General features: G+C 35.8%; 1 protein-coding gene across 5 annotated transcripts in view; it reads left to right on the top strand.

The window, feature by feature from the left end:
- Window positions 1-23,093, top strand: part of AKAP6 (A-kinase anchoring protein 6) — a 486,958-nt gene that overhangs the window by 384,530 nt on the left and 79,335 nt on the right. For all 5 annotated transcript variants that reach the window (XM_041758859.1, XM_041758854.1, XM_041758855.1 and 2 more), the window contains 2 exons: window positions 14,648-14,794; window positions 17,991-18,215. In XM_041758859.1, coding sequence (XP_041614793.1) covers window positions 14,648-14,794; window positions 17,991-18,215 — 372 coding nt within the window. The remainder of the gene's footprint in view (window positions 1-14,647; window positions 14,795-17,990; window positions 18,216-23,093) is intronic.

The following is a 23,093-nucleotide window of genomic DNA, read 5'->3' as shown; positions in this document are numbered from 1 at the left end:
TTGGAAGGTTTTCTAGGTAATTTGTTGAGGACAGGTGACTTGGGGACCCTGCTCTGCCGCCATCTTGCCCCTCCCCCCTATTTTTTTTTTCTAAGGTGGGGAGTATTACAGTACGTTATGTCTAAGATAATAAAAATGAATGAGAAATATGCAGTCTTGAAATAAGTAACAAACCACATTATCTTATTGTAAGTCACATGTATTAAGAACGAAGACTGTTTTAAATGGCACATTTTACATAGAGATCTGAAATTTCATACAAGACCTATTTATTTCTTAAAATGTTTGTGGTGAGTATATTATTGTCTTTGTTTTACAGATGTGATAACCAAGAGAATAAGAAATAACTTCCCTCAATAGAGCAAGCTGCCAAAGGGAGAAGTAACAGCCACAGAGAAAATGGTGCCCAGTGAAGGGGCGCCTTATTGATGTGCTCAGAGAAAATCTTCAAAATCACAAGTTTTAGTACCTATTTCTTTTTGAGAAGTTATCCATTGTTATGGCATAAGCTTCACTAAGTGGCCACATCCTTGTACTTCTGGGGTTTTTTGTTTCAATCTCCACTTACTGAATTTTTGCAGCCCTTATGCAAATTTTTAAGTCATCAGTATTATATTCTTTCATCTGATAATTTCAAGGGAACCATTCACTGAAAACTTTCTCTCTGGCTGTGATTTCCTTCCTCTTCCGCAACATTTTCTATTTTTATGTAGTTTTTATGATTTATTCTCTGTGGACTAGTTATTGTTTCCCCTATCTGGTGAGACCTTTGTAATTTCCCATATTTGCTTATTACTTTCTCTCCATTCATCTGTGTATTTCTTTCATTTTGTTCTCTACATCTTTACTCCTTCCTTTCTCTTACTTTTATCACTCTTGGGATTGAACACACACACACAAACACACACACTGTGTTTCACTTTAATGGAGCTATTCTAATAAACATCCTTGAATGTTTAAGGCAGACTCCCTTACATAGCTGGGAAAATGCTCAAAAGCAGTTATCATAACCAACATTTGCTCTTTATAGTCTTAGTTTATGCTAATAAATTTTCACCTGTACCCTAGAGCTTCTTTAAACTGTAAGCCATCATTCTTCTGAACAATAGGCACGGCTACCAGTGAGAGTCTGTCTGCCTTTTTAGCCTCAACTTCATGCTACTAAAAATTTGTGGAATTTTGAAGGATGAACCTACAGCAAAACGAATCTGGCCATAGAAGTTCCAAGGGCGTTTTGACCACTCCAAAGTCACTTTGAACCGCATTCTTGACCTCCTTTATTTACATTATACATACTGCCAGGGCCTACCAATTTTCTCAGAATTTGGGACTGTATCTAAAGATGGATTTTCAAGAATGACAGCATGACCTAGCAAGTTAAGCTGAAATTCCTCCTGAAAGTTCTGTTTCTGGGTTTTAACGATATCTTACTGACCTTGGGCAAGTCACTTAACTTCTATGTATCAATTTCTAATCTATAAGACAGATGTGATATTACTGACTTTCCCCGTGGGCTTGCCATAGGAGAACAAAAAAGAAAACAATCCATTGAAATGATGGTCACACTTTCTGATGCTGGAGCAACAAATAGTACTTAAAGCCTGAAATCTCTAAAATTTATTTTCTTAAGATCTCTTTCTAGTAAATATGGACATGTACTCCAAAGAAACAAACAAACAAAAAATAGGCTAGAACAGAAAAGTTTTTAAATCTGTAGCAGATTGGTGTTGGACTGGATACTGGACCCACCTCTTACATCTGGGTCAAATATTATTGCCACTGGAAAACACTGAATTCCTAAAAGGTATCCTTAAATATTTAAAAGGTTTTTGTCACCTTCCTCTTTTTCTTGATACATTTTATAGAAGCTTTCTTTCTGTTAACCATTCCTGGCCATGGGAAATAATTAACTTTGTTCACAGTTTCTAACTAAAAATTGAGAGTAATGTTTTTGTATTAGATAGATGCTCTGATCACATAGTTTTTCTACAGAACATGAAGTTCAAAGATAAATGGAGGCAATCACATGCTACTCATTTCTGTGTGCTAATACTATACCTGACATATGTTTCAACAGCTGATATAGACTCACTTGGGCTTTTATTTGGGAGAAATTCAAATGAATAAATATTTCCCAAATACCTTCTACATCTAATCCATAATACTAAGAGTTACTGTGGATAAAGGGTGCACAACACATGATCCCTGACCTTCTACATCCATTGTAAGAATTTATAATCTAATTCTGAAACTACATTCATCCTTATCTGAAGTAAAGGTAGCAGAGTAGCCTCAAAAAAGTGGCCTAGGGCATCAAGTACTTTACAATTCAGGGATTTGGGTGATCACCAAGAAAAACTCCATGGCATTTTGGATCTGTTAAGATTAAAGATGTAAAAATCTTTTAAAAAGCCAAAAATACGCTACAAAGAAAAAGTCTTGATATCAATACATAGAGGGATGATGGCATTTCCATTGTGTTTTGGGGAGCAAACAACCCTGGAAATGCTTTGATCGGCTCTGTCTTAAAACCTAAAACATGGTGAGTTCTGGATATGTTTCTCAGGGCTGATGTACATAAGTCCCTGAGGAATGCCTATTTGTGGTAAACCTGAAAAGATAGCTTTTGATAATGACATTATGGAAGATAGTGCTTTCAGCCTTCATTTAGACCACTGATTACTCTTAGAGTTCCAAAGTCACTGTGTTCTGTAGCAATATCTTTTTGATAAACTACAATGGCTACAGTGTTCTACCTCTCATTTTTCTTGTCATCCTCAAAGAGAAAGCATGATATTCTCTTTGAAGAAACATTATCAACAGCATTAACATGAGAAATATATAGTCTCTTCCTTATGAAATTAATTTGGCATTATTTTTGAGGTGCGCAACATCTTGGCAACTGCTTTGGTTTAAAACTCTGTGATTTGGGAAAAGCACGTTTCAGAATGTTTAATTCAGCGATACAAAAGGCACTAATGAAATATGCATGTATGAATTTTATATCATATTAGTTCCCTCTTTCTTGAAATCTGAATAAAAGCCAAACATCTGGATTACGTTTGAAAAGCCTGAATTTCCAATTTTCAGAGAGATTCAATCTATTTTGACATTGCACACTTAGCCTTAACATTTACAGTGTGCTATTAACATTACTTGCAATTGTAAAAAAAAAAAAAAAAAAAAGTCCAGATTTAAACAAACTTGGTGCCTCCTAATGCTAAAAATATATCTATATTTGAAATGGCTGCTGCTGCACAACTGTATACGTCCATGGTTTAGACTTCATCAGCATTTCTATTATAAATACTTGTGTCGAACAAGCCTATAATTCAGCTATAGAGATATGGGGTAAGCTTTGATATATAAATTCTCCTATGGTTGTATATTAAAACAACAAACAACAATTTGTGTATTGCTTAGTTTGAAAAACTGTTCATTGATTCAGTGTTTACCAAGGACCTCAAATATTCAAGGTACTGTTCATGATTGGCCAAAAATGGAATAGCCCTCATCCTTTGAGATTTTATATTCTTCAAACATAAGACAAACAATAAGATTTCTGTTTTTATGGATATTTGGATATATTTTGGCAGCTAGACTAAAGGCAAGTGCATATTTATGGTTGTAATTTAGGGAGGTAAATATGGATACCGATGCTTTATCTCATTTCAGTATCATAGTTTATGTAAGATTTAAGTGATCAGTCAAGTTTTAAGAGGTAAAGTAAGAAGTTCTGTGCTACACAAGAGATCATGGAAGACAGAGAAATGTGACATTGTTTGAAATTTGCACAATAGTAAGCCTTCAGTGGACTTTAATTTACTACACTCAAATTTTTACTGGATTTCTTATAGCATATATTAGGTAAATCTCATTCTTTTGTGACATGTGGATAACAGCTAAAGTCAGGAATTTCCCTTTTCTCATCTTATTTTGCTTTATTAAAAAATTCATTAGATTATAAAGTAGTACCCGATGAAACAAAAATAGATGTGTTGCAAGGCATTCTGTTTAGGTCAGAAGATGGAAAGTAGAAGAAATAATACTTTTATATTGGAAACTTTTTTGAAGAGAAAACTGAGTTTCATTACATTAATTGCTGCTCCTCATGTCTTTTTTCCATCCTACACTGCGTACTCTAACAGATATTACATAATTGCATAACTATTCTTACTATGTGCTGACATGACATTACGACAGCCCTGATATGGTGCATCATAATGAAACCGTAATTAGAACAGTCATGATGTATTATGGCAATGATCCACATCGTCACTGAAGTGCATTGGAATGCACAGAAAACCCATTGAGATGTGCAGATTTTCAACATAATATAGCACAACCATGAAGTTTCATAGCATGGAGGAGAAATTGCCATTATGCCCACACTGCTGGCAGCAAGGGTTATAACACATTTCTTCAATCTGTTAGGGAAAGTTCTGTATTGATGGAAGGAAATATTTGAGAGTGGCATTTGTGAAGTTTATGTCTTTAAAAAAATCTACAGGAAAGACTTTATTGAAATATAGACTTAGCTGCATAAATTCTATAGAAGTTCCCCCATAAAATATTTACCAAAAAAAAAAAGACTCAAAAGGTTTCATTTAATGACTCAAATTCAATGAAATCCTTTTCTAAAGTAGGACAGATTGAAGATGATTTGAGGATTTTTCATTTAACCTTGCCTTTTCTTCTCATTCTCAGTGTCCTATCTTGAGCTTTGATTGATAGCTTACATTTTATATGGTTATACCTTTGCTCCCTTGTTGTTCTCCTAGGTTTCTCTACGTGAGAATCTTATATGTGAGTCTTGTTCCAGTAAGTGGTGGCTTCTCCTTGACTTGGTGTGTTTTGGTCTTAGCATTCCTCTTATACACATAATAATATGATCATTATGGCTGATTTAGAGATGGGGGTGCAGAGAAGTTCCACTTTCTAAAACAGATAGGAACTGTAGACTTTATTTTCTAGACCAGTTCTCATTCAGTTCCTAACTATCTCATAAAATATCCCAACCAGGTACACTTCCGGTCTCTGCTTGAATACCTGTGGTAAGTGGGAACTCCCTGTTGCCCCAGCTTTGTTCCTACTTGTTCTTCAGCCTTTGATCCCATGCCTGACCTCTGAGATCAGATGAAAGAAATTAGTATTTTTCTATTGAAAGTCTTCTAAATTTTTCAAGTTGCTTACATGTCCTTTCCTCTCTTCTATCATCTTCAACTCTTACTTACCTGTTGGCTGAATATCTTCAGCTCCTTCAATAGCTTGCTCCTTGGCGAAACGTTAAATATTTGGCCTTCCTTGAGTGCTCTCCTACGGACATTTTAGAGAGTGTCTAAGCGCCTCTTGGAAAATAGAACCCAACCAGAACCAGGTTTGAGCCTAGTAAATCACAATCAAGCTGTTACTTTTCTTATTTATAACCCTATGTTTATCTCAGTCCAGCCCCAAATCATATTTCCTTTTTTATATTTACCTTCCACTGTCTGTTGACTCATTGAACCTAAAGACAGTTTATGCAGTTTTTGTATTTTTATTTTTTTTATTGGTGGGAGATTATTATCTCAGGCTTGACATGTATCATATCTTCTACTTAGATTTAATCTACTATGCTAGCATGTTGTGTTCCCTTTGGAGTATAGTATCATCATAGCTTCAGGTTGCCTACGAATTCAGATCCAGCTCAGGGACATAGTTTGGCCTGCACAGTGTTAAAAAGTTTTAATTCAATGTCTAAAAATTAGGAGATTTCACATGAAAATATATATTTCTGTCTTCTCCTAAACCAGAAACCTGTTCACATAGAGACCATCCTGAAGCCATAATCTCAACAAAGGAACAGTTGAAAGAGCTGAGTAATGGTTGCCTCATTTAGATGGAACTCATGTTCTCCTATCCTCCACAAACCACACTACTTCTTTTTCCCCTTCACTCGGATTGAATGTTAGTAATCATCCAATTTTTGCATTGTTTTTCTTTTAGTAGAGAAAGTAGTTCTCTTCTTCCAAGACACTAGCAATGGTTAGAGTATGAAAGAAGATGATTTAATCTGTGCACAGCTCAACTTCTTTACATTAGCTGCCAGGTAGTAGGATACTACTTTAGCTAGCTACTACTGGCTCAGAAGAACTGATCCTTAAATATTCAGAAATTTTGCCAGTGGTAGCCACCTTTGGTAGTTTGGAATCTGCCATGGGAGGAGTATTTACACCAGGGAAATCAGCAAACACTACAAATTAGGGCTTTTTTTTTTTTCTTTTTCCTCAAGACGGCCATTTTGCTTGTATACCACTACCTTATACATATATGAATTTCTGATCTTTGAATTGAAATATTTATTATTCTCTATTGGTCATTGAGATTAGTATAATCTGGCAATCCAATCAACATGCCATACACATATTCTACTTCCATGTATCATTAATAAAAATATTGAATAAGACTAGATCACAAAAGAGCACTGTAGTATAAGATATCCATAAAACAGTGATCTTTACATATGTTGTTCAACAGGTTCTCAGGAAAACTCCTTGCTTCTGTGCTTCTAAGTGATTACATCCTTCTGCTCACTTTATGCTTATGAAAACCTAATGGAATCACGAATACCTGATCTAGGAATTCACATCCTTGCTGTAGGGATTTAAGTCATTAGATTTTGGGTGTATGTTCTTAGCAATTTAATTATGTTTAAAATCTGGTTAGTAGTGTAGTAAATAACTGGTATTGCTACAAAATTGCATTGAGAAGGTAATAGGATTGAATTTCTACACAAGTTGACAGTCAATTAAAATTTCCATATATCCAATGAGTTAGCCAGTTCTTGGCCGGGGAGCTAGAACAAATGCCTTCCTCCTAAGCCGATCACATCAAAACAGGCAAAATTTATAATAAAGTCAAATCAAGACTCAATGCATCAACTAAAATGTGAGCGTGGTTTATCAAATACAGATCAAAAGCAAGAGATAGACTAGAGAGCACCCACGATATTTCTTCCTTAAATTCCTCTATTTTTTATTGTCACTGGAGGAAAAATAACACATTAAAACCTCCTTACTGAATTACTGTCCTAAACCAATAGATCCATGGGGCTTGTTCAGCTAAAAACCACAACAGACTTTGTAATGCAGTGATGTAATCTTGGCTTTGTGTCATTTATATTCAACCTAAAAAAAAAAAAAAAAAAAAACAATTTTCCTGAATAGACAGGCTGACAACAATATTGTTCGGTGTGGGTTTTTATTTGGATTCTTTCCAAATGGTTCACATGCCTTCACAGTAACACATCATGCTTGCTTACGTTTTTTTTTTTTTTTTTGCCTGAATTCCAAAGTTTGCCCCTTTTACTAGCTTTCTATTTTTCTTTTAAGGTCTCAGTTATGTTTGTAAAACTAACCAGCTCCACCACAAAATTAGGATGTATCTTGCAGAGTGCATTCATTTTACTTTTTGCATATTTTTCCCGAGGTCATGTCAAGGTTAGTTTGAATTCCATCCTACATTAAGACTTCTTTCACAGCTATTTAGCTCGGCAGCCTACTCCCCGCTGGGGTCTGCCCCTTGGGCACGTCAAAGCTTCAGACCTGACAAATCACACACAGATGAAGCTGTACAGTTTTTTAAACAGTTTCATCAGTAACTTTTTTTTCTTTTTCACTATCCTCCCTCATATTGAGATTTTTTTTCCCTCTGAATTACCATTTAAGGAATTTTAAATTCTATTTGAAACATTTTGTTTTCCATCAAAATTGCAAACTAGCAATATCATTTATTTTCTAGTAAATCATACTAATAGCCTCCTAGTCACCAAGACTATACACCAAAAGACCCACAGACCTTTCCTGACTAGTGTAACTGTAATTCCATTGTTAAAATCTATTTGTAGCAGGAAGCTTAGTGTTAGAAAGGTGGTTACATCTACCAGAATCAGGGGGAAAAAAAGTCAACCATAAGAATGCATCGAGTTTATGACATATTACGGGTTGAGCCTAGAAATGTTTCTCAAATGGTTCATAATATGCTCTTATCAGTATTTTAGCAAAGAGTGAAACTAATGGTGCAACTCCATTTCCTGTTTAATTGATGAAGTTAAAATGCTTGGTTGCTAATGAGTGTATTAGCAAACAATGTCCCCTCTACAGGCTTAAGTAAATCAGGATTTTTTTTAAAGCAGTGTATAGTCCTTATTTTTATATAACAAAAAAAAAAAAATTGGCTGTCACAAGATTGCTAGATCAACTGAAGATATGGTGTAATTATTGCTGTATAGTCATTTTGGCAATGTCAAATGGCCAGATTATAGTTTTCTAGTTCTCACACTAGAAAATAGTTATTTTCTTTTACAAACCATAGGCTTTTCATACATTTTCATTCAGGACAAACAATACCTGAATATCTTAACTGCAGACTAAGCAGAAAAACTTAGAAGTGAGAAGAAAAAAATAATATTTGAATGATTCTTCTCTCCTTGGTCCTCTTTTACAGTTAGCTCAGTATAAAAGCACCCAGCGAAGGGGTCTTTAAAGGTTGCTTGGTTGAAACTAATTAAAGACAGGTCTAAATAGAAAAAGAAAAGAAAAGGGGATCAAAGGAATTACATTAGGTGTCAGGATGTTGTTTGGGGACATTTTATTTAGGTTTTTGTAATTCTATTCCAGGAAAAAGCAAAATTCTAAAAATGTTCTTTTTTTTGCCATAATTCCACATTTGCGTTATTTTTCCAATAAGATACGTGTCAACAGGCAAACATCTTGAAGAAATCATTTCGGCATTGGCGCATTAACACATTATGGTGAAAAGAGAGGCTTGTGCTTTTCACGCAGTGCATTTCAGTCTTCAATTAATGTGAAAGCACTACAATGCCTATGCAACTTCTCTTGCCTAGTGGTGTACCATTTATCATTGCAGTTTTACATTGACCTTGACACCCACTTCATTAGAATAAAGATTGTCTACCATTTAGGTTACATTGTTCCTCTGCACAGAGACCCCATGCAAATTTCTGTTCAGATAGAAGAGCTGCGAGGCTGTCAGAGGTCATCTGCATTAAATGATTGCTGCTATTTTCCAACTGCTTCTTTTCATTCTACTCAATTCAGGGTAGGAGGATCAATCAAGTCCTCTGCCTGAAACAGTGGGACTGCTGGGAATATAACTGTTTTGGGTAGTAGTGGATATGCCCTAAACAGTATTAAATATTTAATATAAACTCATTAAAGGCCATGCAAAGGCTTCAGAAAGATAGAAGATTTATATAGAAATCTAAGGGGCTAGAGAACCTTTAAAAAATAAGTAGAAGAAGAATAATAATCAATTTTATAATTTTAGATAATGAGATCACAATAGTTCTGAAACTTAGTGAATCTTTTCTGTGGAGACTTCTTTCTTACCCTTGCCATGGGTAGGGAAGGGATGAGACAGGCAGGCTTGGTGTTCTTATGCAGTATTTCAACATGAAATCGGAATGAAAAGTTCTTGGTTCTTGGTGTTTTTATTTTTCTTCTATAACAATGAATTCTACTCTGGGTATTTGTTTTCAAAGGCTTGGGTATTTGTTATGTAAAAGAAATGATTGGAGAAATAAGTTGCCAGGTTTCCTACTTAAGTTTTCTGAGTGATATAATTGGAATTAAATTATTAATGGGAGATACTTTAAAAAAGATTGTTTTATGATCTTCTATTAGGGAATTTGCAATTCATTTTAATATTTGTAGTTTGATTTATATTAAAGATAATGCAATCTATGTCCAATTAACAATACATGGCCAATGTAATGTGATTTCCAGATCATGCAAATGGAATAAGCTAGAAGAGGGGGTAAAACTCAATTCTTAACCTCAGATGTAATTTGCTGTGCGAGTTCTGGCAATTTTAAATGACATTGCACTTTTTAATTTTTCCAAAGGCTCAGCAGCAAATTTATCCCAATCAAGAAAGCCTATTATTAATTTACAAGGACAATTGTAGGAGTCTTTATAATTTCTCCGTGCAATTATTCGCCATAAATTGCTAATGATAAAATACAAAGAGTTTGCAAGAAATAACGACTATTATTTGTCTTGGGCTTGAACCTTCTTCAATCTGGAACATCTTCCTGGAGTGTGGGTGATAGTGGCTCCATGTGAAACATCACATGCGTTGTGAAATGCTGGACACTGGTGTTCTGGAAAAGGGGGCAGCACAGGAGCTGCGGCAAAGACGGCACTGGCCTCTAGCAGATTCCTGCACTCGGGGGGCATGTACAGCTGAGCCGTGGACCCTGGACTTTCATATAAAAAGACTCTTTGTTCGCCACTGAATGGCATTAGGCATGGACTTGCTGAGGGGCCACCATGAAGCCTCACATGAGGAGGGCAAACACTAGCCAGAGAGCACAATACGAGAGTCACAGACAGACACATCTCTGCATTTTGGTGCAAAAATGCATATTTTCACGTATAGTTTTACCAGTAGTTTGGTGTTTTGGTGTATTCCTAGCATGTGCTTTCTTGTAAATAGACTAAAATACATGTTTTGTTTTGCTTTTTCCCTCGCTGTATTTTCTCTCTCTTTCTGTTGTGAGTTTAAAGGAAAGGGGATTATGCTGGATATACAGGTGTTTGTGTGTGGTATTACTTTGCACTGGGAAAGATACTCAAACTTGATATTCTAATAACCAGATCATTTTCCTTGCTTTAACCCTTCTTGATATAAAGTCATGTAAAGCCCAGTTAAAATGTGGCATAAGATGGAAATGCTCAGACCCTGAAGACACAGAATTGGACAGCTCTATTCTAATAATCAAGAAAATTCTTTGGTTTAATTCTTATGTTTCTTGTAGCCAAAACTTCACCCTCTGCTCAGCAATGTCTGGTCTCTTTTCAGCATAACCAACAGAAGCACCATACAAAAGTCTTACAATGGATGTCTTAATCTCTCTGTGTGCTTTTAGAGCATTATTTTGAATTCCATCATGCTGCCTTTTTTCTTTCCTCTTCTGAAGTTTTATTACAACAGCAGAATTCCCAGGGAGCTTTGGGGGCAAGGTTCACATAATATAGCCCTGAAGATTTGCTTAGGTGGAATCCATCCCCCAATCCTGGCCATCTTTTGATGATCTTTCTATTTCAAAAAGATTCACTGGGTAGTCTTATAGCATTAGCTGTATGTAGTTTATTTTCTATTTTTTTTATTTACTAGACAGTGAGCATCTACAACCCTTTCATGATGCTTTCTTTCTCTGACCTCACAGTGACAAGGCATCTTGTTCTTTAACATTGAGGGAGGCAGAAAAATGCTTGAGTTGCTCAATGTGTGCCTTCTATACCAGTTTCAAAATGGCTTATTCTTCTGGTTTCCATGGTGACAATTAACACTGTTTCAAGGCATTGTTCCAGTCTCCATTTGGGCAGAATTTTTGGTGTGATTTTTAACAGATTTTAGGAGGGAAAGAGCCTTTAGCATAACTGTCAAAAAAGTTATCTCAATCAAGTCTTTATGCATTTCTAATTATATTTACTTTCAGAAATCCATGTTTTACTGGCTTTGTTTTATAATTCGATTTTAGCATTTGTGTTTTTAAAAAGCAAGCACTGAGTAAGAATTTCTAAAAACTTCTTTAATTTTTAGTTAAAAATAGCAAGCTAGTGTTTGTGGTTATTTTTAGCTTTGTTTTTAAAGTTTTCTTATATACCTCCCGGTACACATGGGAGTGGCATTTTGGATAGGAGTAGCCTGTGTCTTTGATTTAGATCATTCACGTATCTATTAGGAGGCTTCATTAGTCAAAATTGAATTGGCCAGGCAAATACACTTAATAATGTAAATATGCCCTTTCAATAGAGTATATTTTATTTTCGACTAGACAGAGAGGCCCACAGCAGGTGCTGTGGGGAAATTAAATACTGGATGCTTATTTACCTTTGCACTCAAGGAAAGCCATCTGACTTTAACTTTGTTAATCTCATTTTTGGCTATTGAAGAGTAGTCCCTATCATAATATCCCCAGACTATAGGACACAATGGGGGCAGTCTCTGCTCACTTGCTGCTGTGGGTGAAATGAATATGAAGATTAAATTATCTTCTCTCCACAGGAGAAAGTAGCCCTACTTGATAGGATGACTGAGAACTGATGGAGCTGGCAGTTGATTCTCCCCATCTAAGGCTTCTTTGCTGAAAAGATGTTGAAAGAGAAAAGAGCAAAATGTCTTGGGTATCAGCAAAAACAACCCTCTGGCATTGTTACACATATATACAACTTGAGGTCCTAAGTCATATCAGATTCAACCTTCAGAGGGCCTCAAAACTTAAAGTCAATATCTGTGCCTTAAATTACATGAGATTCTGGTACCCCTTGTGCATATACTGATACACCTAATGATTAGCTAGATTCTCCTAGCTTTTATAGTTTGAAAGCACTGTCCATCAATCACATCTTTGATCAAGCTATTTATACAGTAGGTTACATGGTGGTGAGACAGGGAGCATACGTAAAGACAAGTTTAAAAAAAAAAAAAAAGACAAGTTTTTTAATGTAATAACCTTTTATAATAGCCATTGCAGTGACTACTTGTACCACATTTCCTAGAGAAAATTATTTTACTATGTCTAAAATTAAATTAATTGCTTTTTATATTTTTTTATTATTACCAGACTATCATTTTTATGAGTCAAATCTAAACTGTCCTCTGTCTTGACTGATCTGCTGTGTGGGAGCCCTTAAAAGTTGGGGTAAAGAGAGGGATGAGCTTGTCATAAGTGAAGTGATAACTGGTTGAGACTGCTCCCAGGTGGCACAGTCAGAGGACTCCTTCTATCAGTGCACGTGGCATAAGCAAAAGATTTAAATAGGATTCTTCTGCCTCCCTGAAATGCTGGTTTCCCCAATATTATGTCAAAGAAGTCTTACCAAATTAATTATGTAAATCTTTGTCAGCAGCATCATCTTTAGATGGGAATCTGATTACCTAAAGCAGATTGCCCTCTCCTCAATCATCACTTTGATAAATAAAACACTATCTAGGTTTCTAGAATACTTGTTGAGTATTTTGTCCAGAAAACTCGGTGGCCAGTGTTTTTTAAGTATTGGAGTAACATGGTCCTGGTAATTGCCTGCCATCAGAAAATGCAATCAGAATCTCCCATGTGTCACAGGTCAAATTCTGGAAGAGTTCTGAAACAACCCTTCATTTTTTTTATTATGCATATTCATGTAATTTTGGATACTTTGACACTCTGATCAACATTCATTAATACTATGAAATGCTTTAAATCATCTCATTTAAAACATTTTGTTCTGTGATCCACAAATGACTAACATTTGCAGAAGTTTACATAATACAAATGATGTGTGTGTTTAGTGTAAATGAAAGATTAAAATATGAAACAAAGTATGCAAACATATACACATAAATGCTGAGTATCTATTACCCAAAACAAGGATTTCATAGCTTCTTTTCCTATAAGCTACTTCCAATTGTATTTTAGTTTGGGATCTTATCTAATACTGTGTTTTCAGGGTGAATAACATGCTTGGGCATGTTTTGGACTTCCTGATTTGCTACTTTGCCCAGACAAAAGCTTTTCTCTTTGGATCTGATGAGGCGACCCTCTTAGCTCAGTTAGCGCAATAGAGCAATACTACCAAGGGCCTCAGTGGCCCAGCTTACGTGCCTCAAAGGAAAAAATTGGAGGATCGCCATTACGTTTTGGAAATGTGCTAAAGTTGTAAATATGGATAATGTTTTAACCAGAATCTAGTTTTCTACTCAGAGGTGTTTTTGTGTGTAGTACATTTTAAAAATATAGTCATTTATAGCTATTTGTAATTTAAAACTTTCTAACTATGAAGTTATCCAAATAGAGTTATTTGAAGAGAATCACTATAGAAACTGCCACTATAGAAATCACTATAGAAACATTATTAAATGGCACTTAGGTTATCTCTAGCAAAGCATCTCTTAGCAGAGACTCACTTGGCAGTTTATTAGAATATAACATGTATTGGGGGAGAGGTATCTGTAGTCAATTGTGATGTTGGGGACATTTTGTGGTAATCATTAAAGAGGCATAGATTTGTAAACATTTCCAAAGCACTGATTTGCTCTTTTTTTTTTTCCTCTATATGTACCTCTTCTCAGGCCCACACAGTTTTTAAGTAAAAGAAAAATGGGGAGAAAAAGTGTTAACTGAGAATTCAGGAGACTTACAGGCTAAGGAGGAAGGTCACACAATCTTTAGGGATCATTTTATTTGTACCTGTACCACCAGTTCTTTGTGGGGCAGAGATGAGAGATGGGCAGCACTCCGGAGTCACATGTTAGCTGAAATGAACTGTAATATTAAATCTCTCTGGACCAGGTATTTTCCTGTTTGGAATATCTTAAATCAAAGATCATTTGTGTGTGTAAACTTTACTTTAAAAATGACATAAATCTTAGTCAACTAAATGCAATCCCTTGGATGTTGATGTATGTGTGAGTGATATATATTTGAAATGTTTCCGTAACATTCCTCAACTACTGAAGATACTTGGATTTAGCCTCCCCATAAATTTTATTGGAAACAAAAACATTTAACACCCATGAGCATCACTAACTCTGTGCTGAAAGACTCTTTAAGAACACCTGTCTCCCTAATGAGATCTCTCCTTTTCTTTTACCGTTTCAGCGGTACAGTGTGGAAATGTCCATCAGGGACCCGAAAAAGGCGGAGCTGCTTAGTAAGGTTGAAGCACTGAAGAAAGGTGGCGTTTTACTACCAAATGATCTCCTTGAAAAAGTGGATTCAATTAATGAAAAATGGGAACTGCTTGGGGTATTTGCATTTTTATTACTGTTTGTAGGTTATGTGTACATTTTTTGTGTAGTGAAGTACTCTATCTGTCTGATTTCTAATTTGAAGCACAAATATCTCTCTCTTTCAATTCACCACCTACCTTTCAAACAAGCTATTTATGCTATTATGAGGGAAAAACACTGCTTTTCCTCTTCTGTTGCTTTTTTTTTTTTTAACTCTGAGCTTGTCTTCTCTCAGATTTTAATAATTTTGGTTCTTTAATACATAAAAAAGTAAGTAAAATATGCCATGTATTATGGGTATGCACCAAGTCAACTATAATACAGTATATCTGATATACACTGACTGTCATGCTTGAATGAATGTTAATAGAATTTATTCTGAAGGTACATGTTAGAGACATCCACTGTTTAACTATTTACTGTACCCTTCAGACGAAAAGTGGAGTTGTCACTACAGCTTCCAAGTCACAAGAAAGCCACCAAAACAAAGATGCAAATCTGACCCAAATCTGAATTGCAGAATGAAATCGGCCACTGTTTTGTGCCTCAATTTCCAGCTCACTTTTAACAAAAGCCCCCCCCAAAAAAAAGTTTCGTGTAATTCATTTCACGCAATGATGGGCTGGGTCTCAGCCAAAGACTGTGTTGCAAGAATCTGGCAAAAAGGCAATATAGAGATTCTGTTAACCACAGACCAGGATGGCACTTGTGCGAGAGACAGTGCTGTCCTTTTGTTGGAAGACAGCTGAGAGAGAGAGGTTAAACTGTATTTTTTCATCCACTTCTCTCCTAAATTGCCTTCACTTCAAATCAAGGGTAAGCTAAATTTGTCAATTACTTAAATGATTAATTATAACAGCAAAGTATGGGCGGTGTCAGCTATGGAGCATAATTTTGCATGCCTTCCCTTTTCTGCCTTTTTTTAATTTTAAAGAAATAATACTCCAAAAATATTTTGAATAAAAAGCTCTCCGTGTACCTGATGACTTGGAGGAATGCCAGTGTTCGGTTTATGCCATACTTAATCTAGGTGATTAAAAACTGCAAGTTTAAATCCTCGCTTTCTCATCTAAATTCACTACACTCTGCACTTGTGCAAAGTAACTTAAAACATCGAAAGTTTTTATTCTGACCTACTGTTACTTTTTACTAGTAATTAGTGGCTTCCACTTTATAATATGGTGATTGAAATCAGAACCTGCTAAATTCCACAGAATTCGTTGATGATCTACAGGAGAAACGTGGTTAACATACAACATTTTTAAAGGGTTATTTCACTAAATAGATGAGATCAGCAACTTTATGTGCTTGATAGAAAGAGCAATAGTTTATGTTGTATTTTAATATTATCTATTTCTAATTTGATAAGCAGCTCACAATAATCTTTTCTGAAAATTGTTTGATGTTGGGTTATATTGCTTCCTCAACAAAAATTGTAAATCAAGAGAAGATTAAAGAAAGAAACAATATTTAGCTATCCTTCATGAGTCAGATACAAAAAAATGGTTGTCATTTTGACAAAAATACCCTTTGAGTACAATAGGCAGAATTTTGTAATGATTTAGGGGGTGAGAAGGGTGGAAGGGAGACTTTAGCAAAACCTATGCCACACCAACACCACCAGGCATCCTGCTTTAATTGGCATGATTACATTTTAATTGGCATGAAAAAAATTTAAAGACAAGGATTTTAACTTCTAACAATAGTAAAATAGAGGGATATGGTTTTTAATATTACTTTCATCTAAGGTGAACAGTGTGGAATGGAAATACATTAGAATGAAATGTCAGTGGTGCGTACAGTTTAATCTGTGAAATTTTGTCCCCTGTGCTGCATATTACTCTGTCTCAATTGCATATTAAACAACCCTATCAAGGCAGGCATTGGCATCTGCTGTGCTGACACAAATTGTGAATTAAATGAAATTGATGTCCTCTGTCGTATATTTATGAAGACGGACCATTCTCTGAAGTATTCTGTTTATGAAGAATTTATGATTGCAAACTGTTCCAGAACAAAAAAGTGGCAATAAATTCTTTTTTGTGACCCTACCCTCCAAGGGCATTGATTTCACCTCCTGCTGCTACTTTTGTTACAGCATAAAAACAATAGCTAAATCTGGATTCCACCGAGGGTCTTCAAATTATCAATATTTGCACCATGAAAATACAAGGGTGTTGCCAAGAAAGGCTATTTTTCTGTTATGATCTCCTAAAGATACTATTTACAGAACACTACGCAGCAAATGAATGTTTGTTGACTTAATTTTATTTGTGTTTTAAAGCTTATTTTTGTAGGTTTAATTCATCATTATAGATTAACTCCTACTGATTCTCCAGAGTGTTTTCCTTAGAAAGAAAGAAAGAAAGAAAGAAAAAAGGCCCTCTCAGCTGCACGTTCGTGCCATAGAGGTTAATCTAAGAAGGCTTCTAGAATAGTGGATTGGGACTTCTTTTGACACGTATATTAGAAAGTCTAGCATCCAGAAATGCAAAGTGGGAGAAATTGTGGGGTTGAACAATTTCCAAGTCAGGTAAAATGTAACATCGGCACCAAGGAGGCTACCCCTTCTTAACAGCCATGGTTTGGGAAATTGTAGTTTATGAAATGAAAGCAAGAGAGAGAGAGAGAGAGAGAGAGAAGAAAGAAAAAAAGAAAGAAAGAAAGAAAGAAAGAAAGAGAGAAAGAAAGAAAGAGAGAGAGAGAGAGAGAGAAAGAAAGAAAGAAAGAAAGAAAGAAAGAAAGAAAGAAAGAAAGAAGAAAGAAATAATTTAATTCTCCATGCACAATCTACTCTTGGCCTCTTTAGTATATTGATTAAACTCGGACTTCTATCTCCCGAAAATATTATGCAGGGAATATTTTACTGTAAACTCCTGTCATGAGAATTTAAATGAATTTTCATCAGTGACCATAGTGAACTTTTCCTCCCTGTTAAAGGAAATTATAAGTGAATGAGGTCTTCTTAAGCCTCTAGTGGTAGTCAGAACAACACACATTGCTCAAGAATTCAAAAATCCTAAATGGAACAATGAGCTAATCTGAACTGAATGTCAGTTGTGAGGTGGCAGGTGCAGTGGGACACCTTCCAGGTGGCTCTTGTTACTAACCAAACTATGGTATGTTTTTGGTGCTGAAGCTAATCTATATTTTTTGTTTTTGTTTATTTGTTTGTTTTTGGTTTTGTTTTTGCTTTTAATCTGATGCATTAGAAAACCCTAGGACAGAAGATCCAGGACACAATGGCAGGACACAGTGGGTCTGGTCCACGTGACCTGCTCTCTCCTGAAAGCGGAAGCCTGGTAAGGCAGCTGGAGGTCAGGATCAAAGAACTGAAAGGGTGGCTAAGAGATACAGAGCTTTTCATCTTCAATTCCTGTCTGAGACAAGAAAAGGAAGGAACAATGAATGCTGAGAAACAACTGCAATACTTTAAGGTAATAAAAAAACAATCAAAGTTGATAAAAAGCTTTCTTTATGGTAGGGATGAAATATTTATCAAGTACATAAAGTATTATACCCATGTATCTATGTATCACTGTGCACTTAAATGTTTCTTTGAATTTATAGACACCCTCCACATTTCTTGTATGCCAACATCTCTGTGTGTATAAAGATGAACATTAAGCATATCAAATACACATTGTATAGGGGAAATCTCTGCTGCTTGTGTGTTTTGTGCAATGCCTGTGGAGGGAGGGCTTTGATAAATTAAAAGCAGACCAGCAAACACTAAAAAATACTGAGGACTTTGAAAGGCAGACCTAAATGTTCCATAAATAATCTGACTAAAAATACTTCCATAAATTGATATGATAAAAGCACATGATTTAATTGAAGACCATTAATGCTAACAAAAGGAAACATAATTTTTACATATGAGAGAATCAACTATTTATAGAGGGAGGAAATAAAGTAAGAGGTTCCTACATTACAGGCATAGTCCATTGTAGAAAAATGCCAACCTTGGCAACACAGCTGGGTGCGTATTCATTGTATATCCGCAAAGAAGAAGCATTTACCCCATTTGTTTCCATGGTATATGCAAGATCTATTCAAAAGCAGTTCAGAATTCAAATATTTTCTTTTATTGCCTATGCTAGCCTGTACTACTTGAATCCTCCTTTAAATGTGGTAATTATTTGGGCTCTGAGGCTTTGGGGTTATAGGATATGAATTTGGTGCAAGAAACCTTCTGGCATGAATGGTCTCAAAGAGGAGAAAGGGGGAACCAAGAAGGAAAGAACTTCTTAGGACCAAGCAACTGTTTCTTTTCCAAGCCTTCCAGAACCAGGTTTTATTCATTACCCCCATGCCCAGCCCCCCACCCTGCACCCACCATCCCCTCACAGCCCTATGGTCTTCCAGCAGTGGATCAGAGAATTTAGTCACATGTGGCCCATGGTTTACCTCCTGCCTTCCAGACAGGCAGGCTCATGTTGCTTACCTGCACAGCCTAGGAGGAGGAACCCTTTAAGATAAGACCACCATACTTCCTAGTAAACTGCATTGCACACCTACAAATTGTTTTGGTTGAAAACCTCCTCTTCTCCCATTGAATGACAAGACCAAACTGGAAATTAAATGAAAGCCTCTTCCCAAGGCAAATAGATTTTTACTGTTTAAAATCTAACATCCAGAAGATTTGTTATTTCATCTCTTCCTGTCTTGCCCTAACCTCCACTGCAGGGAGATGAAGTCTTCAGATGGTTGAATGCTGTGTTATTTTGAATTTGGCATGTACCCTATAAAGCATCCTGGTCATTAGTAGGCTGGATGATGTGAAATATATTTTTTCTCAATAGTATCTATATCACAACTTTAGTGAACCAGTTAATGGCCCCAGACAGTTGTGTAACCTTGGTCATGTTTCTCGTATTATCCCTCGGTGCTTCAGTTTCTTCATCCCATAAGATGAGATACCAATAGTATTTATTTCACACAGTTATGAGTTTACATACATAAATTATTATTTCTACTTTTTGTAATGGTTCATTTAAGGGATAGGAATCTCTTCATATTATAAACCTCCAAATGTAACATAATAATTAGAAACTGACAGGAAGTTTGTTATTACAATTATTTGTATACCTACCTACTCCCATATCTCATAGATATTTAAAAACAATCCCCCCACACTTTTGTTATTATTATAAGTTGAAGAATGAGCAGTTCTATATTAATATAGCTGATGCTTCCAAAGACATTAGCTTCATGCTTTAACTTTGTATAGTGTCATCAACAATATACAATATTGCTGATACAATGTACAATATACATTGTGAGTATATATATGTGTGTGTCTCATTTGATGCTAATAGCAACCTATGAAGTGGAATCTTGATTTTGCAGAATGTGCCTATGGAAACACACACGGAGGTTAAGTTTTGCAAGTCCAAGGCCACATATAATGAGTGGTAGAATTAGGTTTTAAATCCAGGGCTGTCTGAGTGTAAAGCCTATTCTCTGAACTACTATGCAAAATTGATATTTATTGATATTTATTGAATGCCTTTCAATGCTGCATGGCTCAAAGGAAAAAAACAGGACAGAACTAAATGTCACTATTTCTTTGTGGTTGGTTTATCAATCATAATTTTCAGTAATTTGGCCAGAATAGCAGATAGTCTTAGCTACTGAAGATCTTGGGAGGTAGAAATATTTGTGTTTTTATTTTACATTTTTATACTGCAGCAGTGTAAACTTCTTTGCCATGGGTCACTTTTTAAATTGAAGCATTCAAACTTTTAGAGTTTATGGAGCCCTGATAATTTTTCTCTATAACTTGAAACTTCAGTTCCTTCTACAATTTTGACCTTGAGGAGTTTGATCAGATAAGCTAAGTGGATCTAGCATGATGGCACTTCTTTTTTGTTTTGTAAGAAAGCTTTACGCCTGTCTGTTGGAATAAATGTCTTTCCTAGCCAGAATTTTAAATATTTCTGAGCTGTTTACTCTTTAGCGTTTAGTGTATGATTAATCAAGTGTTCTGTATATTACCACATTCATTGGGCGAATTAAACCAAATGTTTGTAATATAATAATAATGTAGCATAATGTTTATAACCTGTCAAAATCATAATTGATAATAGGCATATGCAGAATAAAAACTTTTACCACAAACCTAAAGAACAGATACCCTCTGCCTTTCTAAGTGATAAAGCCTCTCCAAAGAGCGTTATTAAAGAAACTTTACGTGTGGAACTTTTTGTCACATTTCTCCTCTTCTTGTGTGTTCCCAAATGTCTTCTGCTGTCAATGGTCACACTGAAGACAGGCTTTATCCACAGGACTTAGCTTTATGATTCTCCATTCTCTAAAATCTCAGGCTTTTAACAGAATGAATTCCTTTATGTGACACCCAGAGTAATGATAGATAAGCCACAGTGCACTACCCCGGAGAACAGGGTGGGAAGGTGCTGCATATAAAAAGGAACCCCCCCCCCCAAAAAAAAAAAAAGGAAAACCCATTACTTTGTAGACACAACTGTTTCCTTCTTAGAGTTTGGTCTGGGTTGAGAGAAAGGAATCGGATCTTAAGTATTAGGAAGAAGAGAAAAAGCAGTTGTGGAATGTATTCTTTTACTTTAAGGCAGTAAGTGTGATAAACATGGGATAAACAAGACAAAATTCTACCTAAGAAAGAAAGAGTCAAAGCCCAGCACAGGGAGATACACGAAGGTGTGAACCTAAGACTCCTGGGACAGAAACACAGAATCATCAAGGAGTGAACACCCTATTACAATAAAATGTGGAGAGCACATCAGAGAGTTAATGAGGTCAGCTGGCAAAGGACCCCTTAGAGTCCTCTGTGTGTGTGTAGCTTCAGTGCCATTGGCTGGAAAGCACTACTTTTTAATGATGACCCTTCCAAGAGAAAATAATTGCTTAATCATATGTTTCTTATATTTCATAATGAAATTCATTATCCTAAAGACTCGAATTGGGGAGAAATTATTCATGACTAGCTAAAAGAGGCTGTAGCACTGGACTGGGCCCAGAACCAGCCCAGGAAGGCAAGTTTAGAGCTGCCAAGAAGCTCTGTCATCAAGAAGGTGAATGAGTGGAATAGATTTAGTAAGCTTGGCTGTGATTAATGTCTCAAATTTGCTTAGCAATTTAAATTTGACCAAGCACTTTTATCCAAGCTATTATACTTAAACTTTCCACTAATTATGTAAGGTGAAAATTATGATTACTTTCTTTTGGGTGTTCTAATTTATTTTTATGAATGGTGAACTTGAGGTGTGGAAAGTCAACATGACTTGTTGGAGTCCTCACAGCAACTAGCAGCAGAGGCAGAGCAAAAGCCATGGTCTTTGGGTTCAAATTCCAGTATTCTCCCATCTGGTCATTCACCGATCTTTCAGAATAAACACTGAAACCTCATTGTACACTAAATCAAGGGTTGGCGAGCATTTTGTTGCAAAAGGCCATATAACACAATCTCTGTCACAATTACTCAACTTGGCTGCTGTAGTGTAAAAGCAGCCACCAGTAATATGTAAATGAATTAATATAGTGCGTTCAATAAAACTAATTTACAAAACTATTTACAAAAGCAGACAGTGGGCCAGATTTGGCCCTCAGGCCTTAGGTTCCTGACCCTGCTCTAGATTACAAAAATTACCATAAACATGGGCATGGCTACCATCTGCATCTCCTTTGAGGAAAGGAGGCCATGTTAGAATTACAGTAGGAGGAACAAAACATTCTTTAATAATTTTAACAATGACAACTAATCCTTACCAAGTGTTCGTAGGATGTAAGTCACAGTTTCTAAATGTTTAACCTCCACTTGCTTATTAATCCTTATCACCATCCTAAGGCAGATAGTTTATTATCCCGTATGTATAGATGAGAAAATGGTGGTAGGGAAAAATGAAGTTATTTGCTTAAGGTAGTAAATGATAGAGCCAATAGTCTGTTCCAGAATCTGCCATTACTTTGTAGACTCAACAGTCCCTGGGTTAAAGATCTTTTTCTGAAAAGAGAAAAACACATTAACTGGTAGCCTCCTCTTGTTCCTCATCCCATTTCTGAATACTCGGCAGCCAGCTGAAGGAAGTCAGTGAGTCAGAGTTTTAAATCTTGGAAATTAAAATTTTTAGGATACAGTCTTTAAAAGGATGCTAAATTAACTATTAAATGTGTAGCATTACTAAGTAATTACTCTGAAAAGGAGTATCACAAATACATCTTTTAATAAAAGGAGATAAATAAAAGGGCTAAACACAGTTCACATGCTTTGAGAAATGTTTTCCCAAATCTCACTGTGTGGTTTCCAGAAGTAAAAATTGGACCAATCTAGCCAA

The sequence above is a fragment of the Vulpes lagopus genome, chromosome 6 (genome assembly GCF_018345385.1).
Source record: "Vulpes lagopus strain Blue_001 chromosome 6, ASM1834538v1, whole genome shotgun sequence".
NCBI classification, from domain to species: domain Eukaryota; kingdom Metazoa; phylum Chordata; class Mammalia; order Carnivora; family Canidae; genus Vulpes; species Vulpes lagopus.
This window is presented reverse-complemented; position numbering and strand designations above follow the sequence as displayed.